The 17,075-nt window shown below is 46.7% G+C and overlaps 1 protein-coding gene across 4 annotated transcripts in view; it reads left to right on the top strand.

Moving 5' to 3' along the window:
* ANGEL1 (angel homolog 1) overlaps positions 1–17,075 on the top strand; it is a 38,372-nt gene that overhangs the window by 6,912 nt on the left and 14,385 nt on the right. Inside the window, exons 2-8 of one of the 4 annotated variants that reach the window (XM_042943873.1) lie at positions 4,743–4,857; positions 8,563–9,138; positions 10,061–10,287; positions 10,750–10,819; positions 11,446–11,879; positions 14,405–14,531; positions 15,053–15,163. In XM_042943873.1, the coding sequence (XP_042799807.1) occupies positions 4,755–4,857; positions 8,563–9,138; positions 10,061–10,287; positions 10,750–10,819; positions 11,446–11,879; positions 14,405–14,531; positions 15,053–15,163 (1,648 nt within the window). In that variant the 5' untranslated portion in view covers positions 4,743–4,754. Of the gene's footprint in view, positions 1–4,742; positions 4,858–5,734; positions 5,841–6,398; positions 6,635–8,562; positions 9,139–10,060; positions 10,288–10,749; positions 10,820–11,445; positions 11,880–14,404; positions 14,532–15,052; positions 15,164–17,075 lie in introns of those variants that run through there. The other 3 variants (XM_042943874.1, XM_042943876.1, XM_042943875.1) reach the window with 3 other exon arrangements.

Here is a 17,075-nt window from a genome sequence, read left to right as displayed (position 1 = left end):
GATTTGGGAGAGCTTCCTTGAGGAAGAAATGTCTAGGCTGAAACTTGAAGGTCCATTAGGCAGATGAAGGCAGGGGCAGGGGCAGACCCAGGGGAGGAGGAGTATTTGAGGCTGGGAAGAAAGCATATACAAAGTCCCTGCAGCATGCTGAGGCCACCACAGGTGGTTTAGTGAAGCTGGGTTGGGATCCTCATTGAGGGGAGTGGTGATGGAAGGGAAAAGCAGACAGAAGAGATAGGAGGTGAGCAGAGGCCAATAACAGAGAGCCTTTGGTGCTGTGCTAAGGAGTTTGGCCTGCATTTGAGGACAGTGGGGTTTACAGAGAGGTTTTAAGCATCAGTGTGACCTGACATGATTCCCAGAGTAGAAATATTGCTCTGGCTGCAGCGTGGAAAGCAGACTGGGAAAAAGAGGAGGATCAAAGCCAGGTAGAAGTGGCTGCAGGGGGCACCTGGGTGGCTCAGTTGGTTAAGCGTCTGACTCTTGATTTCAGCTCAGGTCATGATCTCAAGGTTCGTGAGATCGAGCCCCGCGTTGGGCTCTGTGCTGACACGGTGGAGCCTGCTTGGGATTCTCGTTCTCTCCCTCTCTCTCTGCCCCCACCCCACTCATGCTCACTCTCTCCCCCTCTTAAAAAGAAAAAAAAGGGGCACCTGGGTGGCTCAGTTGGTTAAGCGTCCGACTTTGGCTCAGGTCATGATCTCACGGTCCGTGAGTTCGAGCCCCGTGTCGGGCTCTGTGCTGACAGCTCAGAGCCTGGAGCCTGTTTCAGATTCCATGTCTCCTTCTCTCTCTGACCCTCCCCCATTCATGCTCTGTCTCTCTCTGTCTCAAAAATAAATAAACATTAAAAAAAATTTTTTTAAAAAAAGAAAAAAAAGTGGCTGCAGGGATGAAGTGGACTTACTGAATAAATATAAAGAAGGCCAAAACACTCGGACTCGGAACAGTTCGGATATGAGAGTAAAAAGGAAAATAAAAAGCCTGAGGCCAGGGTAACTTGGTAGATGACTGTGCCATTCAGAACCAAGAGGACAGAAGAGCTGAGGGGACAGAGGGGCAGTCATTTTTGGAGAACGCTGGGGAAAGGTGCTGAATGCAATTTTGGGTGTGTTGAATCTCTAAGGTGCCTCTGGGCCATCTATTGGAGAGGCCAACAGGCAAAAGGATTTATGAGTCTGTGGCCCAGGGAAAGGATTAAAAATGTAGATATGTGAGTTGTTGGTATGTGAATGGTATCTGAAGCCATTGGAAGGGTGAACGTTTCTCAAGGAGGGATTTTAAAGTAAGAAGAGGAAAGAGACCAAGGATGAAATCCTGGGAACACCATCATTGAAAGGGGGGTGTTCAGGGGAACAGAAATAAAAGACACTAGGACAAATGTCCACAGTGTCAGAAGGAAAACAAAAATGTCAAAGAAACCAACAGGAGAGAATCTTATAAGAGGCGGGGAGTTAGGCAAGATTACAGAACATTCAAGAAATAATAAAGCCTGGAGGGTGCCCATTAAATGTGGCCACAAGGAAGGCACTGGGAAATCTGGTGGGGAGTTTCAGTGGAGTGATGAGGACAGAAGCCCCACTGCAGTGGGATGAAGATGAGACGAATGAGAGATGAGGAAGTATGGATATCAGGAGTGGACAACTCAAGAAGCCTGGCTATGAAGGAGACATGGGGAGATGGAGGGATGGCTGGAGGAGGACTTGGGCTGGGGGAGAGTTCTGTATAGGAGATCCGAAGCATGGTTAAATGCTGATGGGAAGGAGTCCAGGAAAAAAAGGAGAGTGGTGAGCAGAAGGAGCATAATCTCTGAAGAAGCAGGAGGAGGGGATCCTATGAAAGATGGAATGGCCAGCCATCGTGTTGGGAGGGAAGGAAGGCAGTTAGAGTTGCCTGTCAGTGAGTTGGTGTGGCAACAAACAGTAGAGAGTTTTCACTTGGTGGCTCTAGTTTTTCTCTAAAGTTGGTAGGGAGACGATCTCCAGAGAACAAGAAGGGACATCATAGGACAAGTTTGAGAAGAATGGTCATGATGGAAAGTGAGAGAAACCTAGTTAAGAGCACAGGATTGCTGGGGAGGGTTGAGGGCTGAAGTGAGGTTGGAGGCCAGCACACTAGGAGCTCCAGTCCTAGGGGCTGGTAATTTTATTCACCAGTGCTCAGCAGCCCAGATGTAAGAAGGAGAATGGTTTTACTTGACCTAGGAGTAATCAAAGAACAATGGGCAAGAGAGATGATACTGGGAAGACAGTGATTTAAAAGATGGCTCATGGTGTGGGGGGGCACCTGGGTGGCTCAGTCAGTTAAGTGGCAGTTCGGCTCAGGTCATGATCTCACAGTTTGTGAGTTCAAGCTCTGTGTTGGGCTCTGGGCTGACAGCTTGGATCTTGGGGCTTGCTTCGGATTCTGTGTTTCCCTCTCTCTCTCTCTCTCTCTGCCCTTCCCCTGTTCGCACTCGTGCCTCTCTCTCTCTCAAAAATAAACAAACATTAAAAAAAAAAAAGATGGCTCATGAGGATTCCATGTTGGATAGAGAAAGAAATGGTGATTGAGGGAAAGTGTGAGGACAGAATAGAGAACCCGAGGGTTTGATGGAGTTAGAGAACTGCTGAAGTAGAAGCAAAAGTGGGCCATGAGGTGATCTGTCGGAGTGGGTGTGTGAATTTATGATTTCGGAGGCAGGGGAGTACCCCGTAATGATACTCCAAGGGTATCTGATGTACAGTGGGAATGAGGCCACCGAGGAGGTGGTGACAGTGAGCTTCTAGGGCTTGGGATGGCTCATCCACATTGGGCATAGGAGGATTTGAGGTAGGAAAAACGGAGTCTAAGGCTAGAGTCTGCAATGAAAGAGGAGAAGGGTGCTGGAGGTCAAGAAAAGACAGGATGAGGCTGGGGTAACACTGATGAGTGCTTGATAAACATCTAATGGATACATGAATGTGTGAATGAGTGAATGAGTGAATGTATCAATTCAGACCAATCTGGCACATTCTGGGAATATCTAGCCATAAATCCCAAGATCCAGGAGGAAACACTAGGCTAACAGAAGCCAAGTTAGGAGAAGTGTACGGGTGTCAGGTTATCATAAGATTTGAATGGAGGCAGTTCTTTTCAGCGTATCCCATCTGAAAGGCTGTTGAGCCCTCCAGACCTGCGCAGGTTCAATACGATATCTACAAGCCCCTTGTAGCCACGGAGCACTTGAATTGTGGCTAATCTAAACTGAGATGTGCTATCACATATACTGGATTTCAAAGACTTAGTACAAAAAAAGAAAAAAAAAAGAACATAAGCTGCCTTATTTTAAAATATTGATGATGTTGAAATGCTGATTTTTTGGATAAATGGGGTTAAATAAAACATACTATTAAAAATTAATTTCACCGTTTTTTTTTGTTGTTTTTTTGTTTGTTTTGTTGTGCTTTTTATATGAGGCTACTAAAATTTTCCAATTACATATGCGGCTCACATTATATTTCTCTTGGGCACCTTTGCTCTAGGCCTTGCTCAGCAGCCTCTGCAATCCTGAAAGGAAGCTTCATGACAGCCTGTGTAATGTACACGTTCGACCAATAAATTAATAAGGGCAGCCATCTTGAACTTCCACACATACCTGCTGGCATAAGTAAAATTTGAATCCGCAAGAACTTAAGCTTCTTGCATACAGAAAATTTCCCTGTAAAAGAACATTTTATATCCTTCAAAGTATTGCAAAACCTTCCACTTGCCCTATTCGTTAGGTTCTGCATCCTTGAAACCACCCAGTGGTTTATCATTGCCTCCACTGTTATCACAGTTGGGATGAATCGAGGGACTCATCCGATCTCTCTTCTTGGAATATTTCTGACATGATGAAGCTGCAAATTGTAGTACCACATTACAGTTTGGAAGGCCCTTATTTCTGCCAGAGATTGTAGAAGGTGGCCCTACATTAGCAGTAGCCAGAGCTGGTTTGCGCTTACGTTAAAAACATGCATATAATGGTAAACACTAAGAGCTTACCCTGGGTTGGGCACAGCGAGGAAACTGAGGTTTCAAGAGGTTCAGTAACCCGAGAGGTTCCACAGGTAGGAACTGGCAAAGCCATGGTCTGAACTCAGGTGGCCTCACTCCAAAACATGTGATGCTCGCAACCCCCTACCCTTTCCAACATAGCTGAAAGTGGATTAGGAAACAAAAAGAGATCAGTCTTGCTTACTTGGCCTCGGGAAAAGCCTCTGAAAGAATATGGCATGAGCTGGCCTGACACATTTTGCTCACACATGCATTGAACAGCACAGTTGAGGATTAGGTCCTTTAGCAGAAGTTCCCAAACTGTATGCCAGAATAACCTGGTCAGTGTCCATGGCCCCATTCCAGACCTGTTAAATCAGAACCCTGGGAGTAGGGCCTAGGAGTTTGTACTTTTAAAACATTTCCAAGTGGATAAGGGAACCCTCATTTCACAAAATGAAACACAGTCCCTAGGTAAGTACCTTGACTTGGGATCTGATTTACAATTTGGACTTCTCGGTAACCACTGGGACAAAACAGAAGGAAGGTACAAGGAAGGTTTATTTAAGCCACATAAAAGGAGTGGGCCTGGCTTTGGAGGCTCTTTAGATAGAGCTAATATTTGTGCACTAGTTTTTAAGAGGCTTCTCAACCTTCAGATGGCCCCTGGGGCTCCTGCTTCTTCTCAGGCAAAGGCGTGAGTGCTGTTACTTGAAGCCAGACTGACTCTCTCCTCCTTCTTTTAGCCTTTCAGTGTTATGATGTATCCAGCTGGTCCTGGATCTGGTGACTCTCCAGAGGGCTTCTCCGAGCAACCGAGGCTCCAGTCACAAATCGGAAATCACACAGCTCAGACACTAGGTACCAAATTTGGGAGTATTACACGGTCCTTCCTTCAGAGTGCGGCTGAGGCAGACTGAGGGTGAGGGATGGGGGAGAGAAACTCAGAGGTCTTTGGGTAAGCGCACAATGGACGGAAGACCTGGCCTTCATTAGGTGACATATGCTTTGTTTGGTCAACAAAGATTTGGTCCCTACTATGTGCCTGGCATCGTTGGAGGCACTAGAGAGATATACCTCAGTGAAAACTAACCAACAAACCAGACTTGGTCCCTGCCTTGTGGAACTTTTTTCCCCACCTTCCTTGAACCCTTTACCAATGGGATACCCCCTCCCCTTTTTTTCCCCCAGATTGGGTAAAAAAAAAGGGCCATTTTGAATAGGATGGGAGAGGAGACAAAGGTGTAGACTTAATTTGTGACCTAGAATCTGAGCTGAGTAAGACAGTAGAGTCAGGAAAAGTAAACAAATGGGGAAGAACTGGCTCTCTTTTCTGGGATGAGAAGAGATTATAGAAGTCAGGGCTGTGTGAGGCCTTAGAGAAAATTCTGCCCTTCATTTTACAGATGAGAAAACTGAGGGGCAGAGAGGTTATAGTGTACCCGAGGTGGGCCCCCTAGCTCCGTGGCAAAAGTAGCTGTGAAACTGCCTTAGAATGGATACTATGGGAGCCTCCAATGAGGTGCTTAATTTTCAAACTGGGCTCCTGGATGGCTTCCGGGAGGCAGGCCGGGCCCGTTGCCACGGAAACAGACTCACCGACCTCGCGGTCCCACACGTGGCTCTGAGCTCCCAATAAAGTTGTTGTTGAATCGCAGCGGTACCACGTGAGCCGCCCCGGGGGCGGGGCCGGGGGCGGGGCCGAGCTGAGAGAGACCCGGCGGGCGGCCGTGAGGAGGGGAGGCGGGCGCGGGCGCGAGCGCGAGCGCGGCGGCCGGCCATGATCGCTTCGTGCCTGTGTTACCTGCTGCTGCCGGCCGCGCGCCTCTTCCGTGCCCTCTCAGGTACCGGCCCCGCGTCCTGGCAGGCGGGCGCCAGGCCCGGGCCCACGTCGGCAGGGCCCCGCGGGGCCTGGGGCCGGCGTGCGGCGCGTCGGGCGTCACGACCACTTTTCCCCCCGGTCGAGGTGTGGGGAGGCGGCCCCCGGTGCCGCTCCTGGACCCCACGAGGCCCGGGCCTGGCCGACAAGCCTCGCGGGCGGCCCCCCTCACGCCTGTGGCCTGGTGGCGTCGCGCCACGGTTAACGTGGGAAGAGGCCGGCGAAGGGGCAGGGGCCCGCCGAGGCACGGCCCTGGGAGGGGTCGGCGAGGGTTGGGGCGAGGCGAACGCCCGAACTCCCTGGGGGCGGGGGGTGTGAGCCGAAGACCCGCACGCACCTGCCTTCCCCTGGGTTACTCCACACTCACCTTTCACAGCCGCCTCTCCGCTCTCCCGCCCAGTGTCTGGTTGAAAACCCGGTGCTCGCAACCCGGAGACCATTTAACCCCCAGCTTTGAAGCGGTCTCCCGTGGGTTTGGGTTTAGAGAGTCCGTGCGGTGGAGCCAGAGAGAAGAGAGTTATTCCGTCACTTTTCCGTGATCTGCCCGCGCTCCCGTTCCTGGTCTTTGAAATTCCCGAGGCTCTTAGGAGACCGTCAGTCCCTGTGACAGATCCCGCAGAACTCCCAGAATGTTCTCCGGCAATTTAGAGGGCGGGACAGACCAAGAACTACTTTCTTAGAAATACGCGGTTCAGCTGCATTCTGTGTTTGTCGTTTCCGGAACTTTACGCAGCGTGTGTATGTAAAATAGCCACTCAGGTATTTATTTCTGTGGGTCTGTCGCTAGAATGCAAGCCGCAGGAGGGCAGGGCCATGTCTGTCCTGCTCCCTGTAGCTCTAGCGCTAGCACACTGTCCAGAATATAGTAGGCACTCAACTAAGCAATATTTGTGTGTCCGTACTTCTGAGGAATGAGAAGCTCCGCGGAAGTAATTGTTTTCAGAGAATTAAAGCAGATTCCTTTACCCATGTTGCTGCCATTTCTGGAGCCCTTCCGATGTCCCGTGACAGCCTTAGTGACATATACTTGTCCGCAGGTTTATAGACCAGTAGTCAGAGTTTAGAGAGATCACAGGAGGGGCCACTCCCTCCCTCCCTCCCCCATAGAAGTAGTGCCACTTCTTTCAACTTTGTGTATTGGTTCCTACAGAAGGTTTTCTTTCTATGCTTCCCATTCCCTTCCTCCCTCCCTCCCTTATCAAACGATTCTGTTGAAAAACCAACGGCCACCGCCACGCCACCACCACCAAAAATCTGCTAAATTTGAAAACGAGTACTTTCACACTTGTAAACAAGAGAAACTCTTCCATCTGGTATGCAGAGGATGTTTCCAGGGGCAGGAGATTAGCAAATCCCTGAGGTTAAAGCCAGCAACACAGCCAGTGGATTTAAAACAGGGTTTCCCAATCTCAGCATTATGGACATTTGGGCCTGGGCTGTCCTTTGCACTCTAGGATCTTCAGCAGTATCCTTCTCCTCTGACCTCTAGATGCCAGTAGCATCCCCACAGTTGTGACAGCCACTGTGTTTCCAGATAATATCAAATGTCCCCTGAGGGCAAAATTACCCTCTGGTTGAAAACCACTGGTTTAGAGAGCCATAAATCAACATAGACTATAAATAAGATAGTGTCTTTCAACATTTGAACCATTTTGAAGTTTTTCTTGCCTTTTAAAAAATAGAGCTGATAAAATGAATCTCTGGTGATTGAGGGTGAGTGTCGTGCATGTCACTTGTCCTGTGTTGTAAATAAGTGATTTAGTGAGTGTGGGTGTTTGCTCGCACCAAAATACTGTGCTTGGAGTTTGGGGGCTCTAATTTTAGAGTTTTCCCACCTGCTTTCTTGCCTGTTGGCTGTCATTTGTGGCTGCCGTAGCAGAGAGATGACAGCTGTCTCTTGCTGTCAGTTGTTGGCGTCTTCTGATTTACAGCCTCTGGTGTGTTATGGAATGGGAAAGCTGATAATGAAGTTTGTGAAGATTGATGAATAGAATACATAGCTTTGAGACAAAGAGCAAGGGCCTTTGCTAAGAAGTAAATTGTATAGATTTTGAGACACTCTTTTTGTCTACTTTAGGACTTTTTCTTTTGGAATGTATTTGTTTTGTAGGTTAGAGGATTTATAAAACTGGAAAGGCTCTTGGAGATTATCTAGTTCAAACTTCCCCTGTCTCCACTTTATAGGCAAGAATGAGTTCATCTCACCAGAGGCATTGTCCAAGGTCACATGATTTGTTAATTTCATTGCTAGGTCGTAACCCACCGTTCTGATTCAGGGTCAAGTGCTGGTTCCAATGTAATATGGCCCTTAGAACCAGAGAGTTCTGGTTCTGATGTTTAATAGGAGTCTTAACCTCCAGATAAAAGGGATGTGGTTACATGTGACCATCTTTGTCCTAGATTATGTGGGATAGCTGTTCTTTCATTCATATAGTGAATACTTTTAGATCCCTACCATATACATTAGTTAATATGTATGAAGCACTTAGAATACCACCCAGCACGTAGTAAGCACTTCATGCTAATGATGAGGTGTTCCAGGTATTAAAATGGGCAGGCTCAGTGGTGGTACAACTATGAGCAAGGTGGATATGATTCTTGCTTGTATGGGACTTACATTCTAGTTGGGAGAAGAGTATGGGTTGGGTGATGTTGTCATCTTATAACATGGTATTTTGCCTTCTTAGATGCTTTCTTCACATGTCGAAAAAATGCCCTCCTGGCGAAGAGCTCGTCCACCCAGGTAGAGGGCAGCTTTGCCATGGCCCCTCGGGGGCCCGACCAGGAGGAGTGTGAGGGCCTGCTACAGCAGTGGCGAGAAGAAGGGTCGAGCCAGGTGCTCTCAACTTTGAGTGAGGGTCCCCTTGTAGATAAGGGACTAGCCCAGAGCAGCCTGGCGCTTCTGATGGATAATCCTGGAGAACAGGATGCTGTGTCAGAGGACAAGTGGTCCAGCAGGCAGCTGAGTGACCTACGGGCAGCAGAGAACCTGGAGGAGCCTTTCCCTGAGGTGCTAGGAGAGGAGCCACTGCCAGAGGTCGAGGGCCCAGTGTGGACGGCTGTCCCCATGCAGACCGGCCCCCAGTATGCAGACTGTGCTGCCCTCCCAATGGGTGCCCTGGCTGCAGAGCAGTGGGAAGAGGACCCTGCAGTGGTGGCCTGGAGCATAGCACCTGAGCCTATGCCCCAGGAAGAGGCTCTCATCTGGCCTTTTGAGGGCCTGGGGCAGTTGCAGCCTCCCCTGATGGAAATCCCATATCATGGTGAGTCTGATAACTGGCTGAGTGAGCCAGGGTAGCAGCTTGTCTCCACTCTGGGCAGAGCCATTGCTAAAGAGAAGACTCTCTGGTGGGGAGCTCTGTCTCTGCATTCTGATCTTACAGTGTCAAATCTAGAGGGGCCTTAGAGATTGTCTCATTCAGCCCCATGGTCTTTCAGATGAAATAACCATGATGCAGACAGGTAGCAGGACATGCCTGAAGTCACATGGCTAGATGCAGAAGCGAAAGCACTGCATCTGATTCTGATTCTCCATGATGCTGCATCTAGTTCTGATTCTCCATGATGCTGTTTCTAGGAGTAGTGGTGGAGAGATCTCAGGGCCTGTACTCTGCCTCAACCAGAATTTTATCTTCTAGTTTTACCTACATATTTGGCTTCCACTAAAATTTGAAGAATGAGTTCTGTGGCTCAAGTGGGTTGAGCCCACTTGCATCTCCATGCTCTAGGGGAGATGGGGAACATGTGGTTTACAGCTCCACAGGCTTTTTCAAGTATAAAGGTTAGAAAACACCCAAGGCTAAGATTACTCTCGAAATGTCTTTAACCTCAGGTGACTATTAAACACATTGATCCGAGGGATCCTCCACAGAGACCCATGGATTTATCAAAAGTGAGAAATTGTCAGCCTTCATTTATTGAACATGTACTAGGTGCCAGGTACTATGCTAGGTACTGGGGATCCACGCTGAACAGGCCAAGATTGTCTCTGGCTTTATGGAGCTTGCTGTCTAGTCTGGAAATGTCCATAGAGTACTGCTCAAATAGCCAGAGAGAGGGATGGGTGACAGGAAAGATGACAAAAAGGAACTTCAGACACAGTATCTCTGAGTCAGGAGTGGAGATGGTGGGGCCTGTGGATAACATGTACTTCTTGTGGACTTCTTCTCCCCAACCCCTTTGCAGAAATCTTGTGGCGAGAATGGGAGGATTTCTCTACTCAGCCAGATGCTCAGGGCCTGGAGGCGGGGGATGGCCCTCAGTTCCAGTTCACTCTAATGTCCTATAACATCCTGGCCCAGGACCTGATGCAGCAGAGCTCAGAGCTCTACCTGCATTGCCACCCAGACATCCTCAATTGGAACTATCGCTTTGCGAATCTCATGCAGGAATTCCAGCACTGGGACCCTGATGTGAGTGACGAAGGGGGGAAGGTGCCATCTTGTATTTGCTCTGGACCTGGGCTATTTCCCAAATGCTCTTAAAAAATGAGTTTACAGTTTATATGTGTATAGGGTCAGAGTTCTGCCTAGGGCTGGAGCCTTCTTGCCTGGAATAAATGAGTTTTTGGCAGGTGTTGAGAAGACTCCGTGGGTACACACTTTCCAACACCTTTATGCAGGGAGGGAGACTTGAGGGATTCAGGGAACAGGAAAACCCAGCACATGCTTTGGGTCTACTCAGCTTAAGTCTAGGCTTTTCCTTGATGGGGGTGGCTGTATGGGAAGAGTTGGCCCTGCGGGAAGCTTCAGTGTGACCCTGCCTGAGACCAGCAGCAGCTTTCCACCTGCCCTCAGTCCCTGCTCCTGGGGTGGGAGTCACTCTCCAGCACTCTTGGTACTCTGGAGTGATTGGTTTCCTTGTCACTTTTCCAGATCCTGTGTCTCCAGGAAGTCCAGGAGGATCATTACTGGGAGCAGCTGGAGCCTTCTCTGCGAATGATGGGTAATGTGGTTCCCTGGCATGTTCACCAGTCTTGCTTCCTATGGCCCTGTCTGTTCTCTCCTGAAGGCACCATCTTTTTCTTTTGCTTCAGTAAATCCTCATTCTCACCCGTGCACTAGCTCCTCCTTTGTATGGGTGAGAAAGAAAGACTTCTGTAGTTTTAAAGCAATTCTGGCATTAATTGCCTTGAATTAATTAATTGACATGAATTGCCTTTAATCCTTGAAGTAACCAACCCTGTGAGGTTGAGTATTGTTATCCCTGTTTTACAGTGAGGAAACTGAGGTTCTGTAAATTTGTGTGACTTGCTCAAGGTCACCATGCTACAAAGCTAGTAGGTTGTGCAGCTAGGACTCCAATTTGTTTGACTCTAGAATCCATGCTTTTCCTGTCGAGTTCTGTCTCTTCATACCCTTCTGTCCTACTTCCCCTTTAGCCACTCAGTCATCTGCTTACCACTGTAAGGGAACCTCTGCAGAACCAAGGAGTTGGCAAGGACAGGAACTCCCCTTATGGAGCAGCGGGAGCAGTGCCTTAGGCATACACGCCTCGGCTACTGCCACTGCTTGGAGGGATTCAGGCTTCAAGGACTCTGACCCATCTCCTTGGCCGGGTGTTCCTTGCAGGTTTTACCTGTTTCTACAAGAGGAGGACCGGATGTAAGACAGATGGCTGTGCTGTCTGCTACAAGCCCACGAGATTCCGTCTGCTCTGTGCCAGCCCTGTGGAGTACTTTCGGCCTGGCTTGGAGCTCCTCAATCGGGACAACGTGGGCTTAGTGTTGCTGTTGCAGCCACTAGTCCCAGAAGGCCTGGGGCAAGTCTCAGTGGCCCCTCTCTGTGTGGCAAATACCCATGTCTTATACAACCCACGCCGGGGTGATGTCAAGCTGGCCCAGATGGCCATTCTCTTGGCAGAAGTGGACAAAGTGGCCAGGTTGTCAGATGGCAGCCATTGCCCCATCATCTTGTGTGGTGACCTGAATTCTGTTCCTGATTCACCTCTCTACAACTTCATCAGGGATGGGGAGCTCCAGTACCATGGGATGCCAGCCTGGAAGGTGAAATGGGGGAAACCACTTCGGGGGTGGGAATATGGCCAAGGGAGAGATTCAGCTGTTGGCAGCTAGTGCTGCTTCTGTGGCAGGGACCTCAGTTACACCTGTTCTGGCTCCCTCCTGCCTTTTCTTGTTCTGTTGAATAGTTTTTGTTCTGAAACCTGGAAGTTAGAAATTCCTGGGTGCCTTTGGCGTCTTGAAATCCTTTCAATTTTTATCATTGATTGGTAGTTTAGATGTAATACACAAGTACATCCTTGCAAGAATTCAAACATAAAATAAGACCAAACCCACGTTTATTACATACATTCCTTACCTTTTCCCTTAGAGTGAAGTAGTAACTGTTTGAAGTTTGGTGGTTGTCTTCCAGAACGTTCTGTATATATTTACGGTGATATCTATGTTCCTGTGATATTGTAATTATAATTTACACTTATTAGGTACTAACTGGATTCCAGGTGCTATTTTAAGCACTTTACATGTATTAACTCACTCAACTTTCACAATTTCTGTCATCGCTTAACATTTTTTAAGTGAGGAAACTAAGGCGTAGAGAAGTTAGGCAGTTGCTGGCTCTAGATTATGCAGGTAGGTAGTGGTGGAGCCAGGATCTGTAACCAGGATCTACAAGCCCTAGAGCTCTTGCCCCACCAGTGCTATGCTGTGATTGCTTCTAACTGCTGATATTTGACCTATCGTGTATATGTGTGTACTCTATGTTTCGTTTTGTAGTTTGGTTTTTTTCACGCAGCAACGTATATATGGATCTATCTCGTTCCTTTTAAATGCTGAATGTTGGTAGCATAGATATCTTACAGTTTTATCATGTGTATTTAGCCTTGCTGCTAGACCTTCAGCTTGTACTGATTTCTTTATATGTCCCTTAATCTCCCTGATCCTCTGTCTTGTCCTTGCTGTCCATCTTCTTGCTTTAACTTTTGGCAGGGCACAAAAATGGCTGAATTGTTATTAAGCACTTTGGACTTTTATTTTAATGAGGTTACTCAAGTGCTAGCAATATCCTGGTTCTCATGTATGCAGAGAAAGGCCTTATCCTGCTGGAAAGCTGCCATGGTCAAGGAGCTCAAGAGAATGGGAAAAATAATTTAAGTGCCTACCATGTGACTGGCACCATTAGGCATAGTGATTAAGAGCACTCGTTTTGAAGCCAGACAGTCCTGAGTTCCAGACCCTGCTCTGCTACCCTATGCAAGTTACTTAACTTCCTTAAGCCCCATGCACCTCATCCATATGCTAGGGAAACAATGGGAGCTACTTCAGAGGGGTTTTTTGTTGTTGTTTGATGGATCAAATACAATAATGCACAATAAAGTATTTTCCAGTTCCTGCTTCAAAGGAAGCAGTTAACAATCAGTTATTATTATCAAGATCATTAATTGTATGTGGTATTACTATCCCATTTTATAGTAGAGGATATTGAACCCAAGGGAGTTAACTGACTTGCCCAAAGTCACACAGCTAGAAAGTGGCCATTAGATTCCAGCTCTGTTTTACTTGAGGTGGCATATTGAAAATTTATGTCCTTCAAGGCCAGAGAGATTGTTTCTATCACTGCTCTTGCCTCCCCACTTAGCTAGTGTCTTGCACATATTTGGCATTCAAATATTTGTTGTTGTCAAATGAAATAAAGGGAATTTTGCTACACACGTTGGAGATATGCAGATGACTGATGTTGCCGAATGTGTTTCCCTACTGCGTTCTGTCCGTTCCCAGGCTGCTCATTGGCTTTGACCGAGGATGGTGGCATAGATACGGTAAAGTGCTTTGGTGCATTTCCCATTTGGTTTGACCCTGTGGTTTCCTCATGATAGGCTTAAGATGCTAGACCTTGATCCAGAAGATCCAAAGATCAGGATAAACCTTTTCCCACTGCAGATTAAAGCCCCTGAAAGTTGATATTCTCCGTGGAGACTCAGGTAGATTTTTCCGAGGTGAAATTTAGGAGACTATATGTTCATACACGTTCTATTCTCTTTCACCCTCATACCTCATTCTCTTACCCCTTATTTCTGCCTCATGGACAATTCAGTGTTTCTAGTTAAAAAAACAAAAAGGGTTTTACTCTCTCTCCCTCAAAACAAACAAACAAATAAATAAAACGGGGCACCTGGGTGACTCAGTCAGTTAAGCATCCGACTCTTGATTTCAGCTCAGGTCATCATCTCACAGTTTGTGGGATCAAGCCCCGCACTGGGCTCTGTGCCAGTAGCACAGAGCCTGCTTCGGATTCTCTCTCTCTCTCTCTCTCTCTCTCTCTCTCTCTCTCTTTCTCTGCCCCTCCCCTGCCTGCGCACAGGCGTGCTCTCTAAATAAATAAATAAATAAATAAATAAGGTTTTCATTAGCTCCTTATTTTTAACCTTACCCAGAGACTTACATGTTTTGCTTATATTATGTATATAGTGCGTGATTGTGTGTGTGCGTGTGTTTGTCTGCATGTCCCAAATCATGGGCTATTTTCTTTTTCCATCTTGGTGTCCTCATTCCCACCTGCTCTTTCCTTATAGGTATCTGGACAGGAAGACTTCTCCCATCAGCTTTACCAGAGGAAGCTACAAGCCCCACTATGGCCCAGCTCCCTGGGTATTACTGATTGCTGTCAGTATATCACTTTCTGTCACCCCAAGAGATCAGGTGAGCATGTACCACATTTTTAAAATTTATTTATTTTGAGAGAGACCGAGAGAGAGCAAGCAGGGGAGGGGCAGAGAGAGGGAGAGACAGAATCCCAAGCAGGTTCTGCACTGTCAGTGCAGAGCCCGACACAGGGCTCGAACCCACAAACCCTGAGATCATGACCTGAGCTGAGATCAAGAGTCGGAGGCTTAACCAACTGAGCCATCCAGGTACCCCCATAGACCCCATTCTTAATTGGCTGTGCCTCTGTGCCCATTTTGGAAGAAAGCTAGTATTTCAGTGACAAGAGAAAATGTTAATTCCTTCAATTCTGTTAGCAAATTCCTTTGTTTTTCTCACTGTCCTCATGATCTCCCAGTGAAATGGACAACTTTAAATCCTATCTGTTGGAGATTCAGCTTGTCTTCAGAGCCAGGCTTCCCCTGTGTCCCTACACTGGAAGCTTCTCAGTATTAAGGAGGTTTCAGCATGTGGCTTGTCTTCCTTTCTCTCACTGTATGGCTTTTCCTGGTTTACAGAGAGACTACAGTATAGCCGAGACTTCCTGCTGAGATTCCGTTTCTGTGATGTCGCCTGTCAGCGACCAGTGGGACTGGTTCTTATTGAAGGAGTGACAGATACTAAGCCAGGTAATGTAGGAACTAAGCTTGTTTTCTTGGTCTTCTTTCCTCTTCACCCCTGATATTTGTCAGTTATGTGGTTCCTTAGTCTTTTTGTAAGTATAATTGTTATAGGTAAGCTTGTGGTGATAAACATGCTTAGAAGGAAGGTCCATGGAGTTCTTTGGCCATATGCACGTATGGGTGTGCAGTGCAGTGAGAACATAGGCCAAGAGTCAAGAGACCTGAGTTCCAGTCATCTTTGAGACCTTAAATGAGCCATGTAACCTTTTTAGGCTTAAGTTGCTAATAACTAGCATGTGTTCGGCATAGAGGAGGGAAGGTACACATGACAGGGCTTTCAGAATCATAAGGTGACAGTAGTCCTGCTTGTAATAAAAAGTTACTCCTACTGAGAACTTCCAGATCAAATATGGCAGAGTATACTTGACATTCTCCTCTTCTCGTCTCTGAAACCATTCCAAAGCAACAAGGAGAATGGAAAAAAGCAATACAACAAAGCAATACAACCTGTATCGTTGAGAAAGAAGTTTTGAAGGTATTTGAAACCATGGATCACAGCGCAGGTGGAATAGCTGCAGAAAGCACTGGAGATCGTGCAGGGGTGCTGGAGGGAGTGTGGAGGGACTTATCTGGGGACTGTATGCATCTCACAAGGAATCAGCACAGTGTATTTCTCCAAGGTGAGGAGTGTACCTTAAGCCACAAAACTAAAATCCCTTGTTTCATCAGCAAGAATAAGTTGCACAGGTTGTGACAGGAGATTTTCTGAACCCGTTTTGGTCTTAAGAGGCACCGGAGAAAAGCCTGATCAAGGAATCAAGCCCTATTTGCATTAAGCAGTTTGAGTGGCAGGGGGGAGATGAGATACTTACAGAGCTGCATATCGCTTTTGGAGGGAGAAATCAAGATTAAAAGGACTCATATATTCATATATGGCCCTGTGTCATCAGGAATATTCCTTTTCCTTGGAGTGCCTACACAGTTCTTCCCTTAGAGAAACTATACAGATAGCTGGTATAGAAAAACCTCGACTAATTCAAAGCTGGGCTGCCTAAAAGGAGCCAGCATGAGATCTGTGCTAGAATACTGCAAGAAAGAAAAGCAGAAGGAACTGGAAAAATAAAAGGCAGATAAAGAATGCTTACCTCAGAGATAAAAATTGTTGCCATGAAGCATGTGAAAAATTATGAACATTGTCCCGTGAATAAAAAAGTGAAACAATTGCCTTTATAAAATAAGAGTACAAAAACAATTGCCTTGATAGAATAAGTTCATGCAAATGGCAAGGCATCGGAAGATGAGACAGAAGCTGCAGAACTCAGGAAAGAAGTAGATTAAAAAATTTTAAAAAATCACATAAAATGAAGACAAAATTTGGTGTAGCATAAGAAGGAATAGGAAGAGATACTGCTGAAAACAAGAGACCGAGGCCATGAAAGAAAAAGCAAAATCAAAAGAAGTAAAAAGATAAAAGAGACTGGAGAGAAATGACAGTAGTGAAGGATAAGGAAATTCTCAGCATACACATAATTGAAGTTCACAAGAAAGTCTGTATAATGGCATACAAGAAATGTATAAAGGTATGATTCAAGGAAGATTTTCCCCAAATTAAAAGATTTGAATCTTCAAATTGAGAGGATGTACCAATTTTCAGTAAAAAATGAAATAGGAGAATCAACAATAAGACATCCTTGTGAAGTTATTGGAAGCCAGAGATAAAAGAATCCTTTGGGCAATTGAACCAAAAAGATTGGGCTACTCTTAAAGGTAAAAATAACCAGGTTGGCTTCAGACTTCTTAACATTATCATTCAACTCTGGAAGACAGGAGAACAAGGCTTCAAGGAAAGAAGGTGTGGCTCAAGAATTTCATACTCAACCAAAAGCGTTTCTTGACCAAACGGCTACAATAACCTAAG

The sequence above is a fragment of the Panthera leo genome, chromosome B3 (genome assembly GCF_018350215.1).
Source record: "Panthera leo isolate Ple1 chromosome B3, P.leo_Ple1_pat1.1, whole genome shotgun sequence".
Taxonomy (NCBI): Eukaryota; Metazoa; Chordata; class Mammalia; order Carnivora; family Felidae; genus Panthera; species Panthera leo.
The sequence above is the reverse complement of the archived record's forward strand: the minus strand, read 5'-3'. Positions and strand labels throughout refer to the sequence as shown.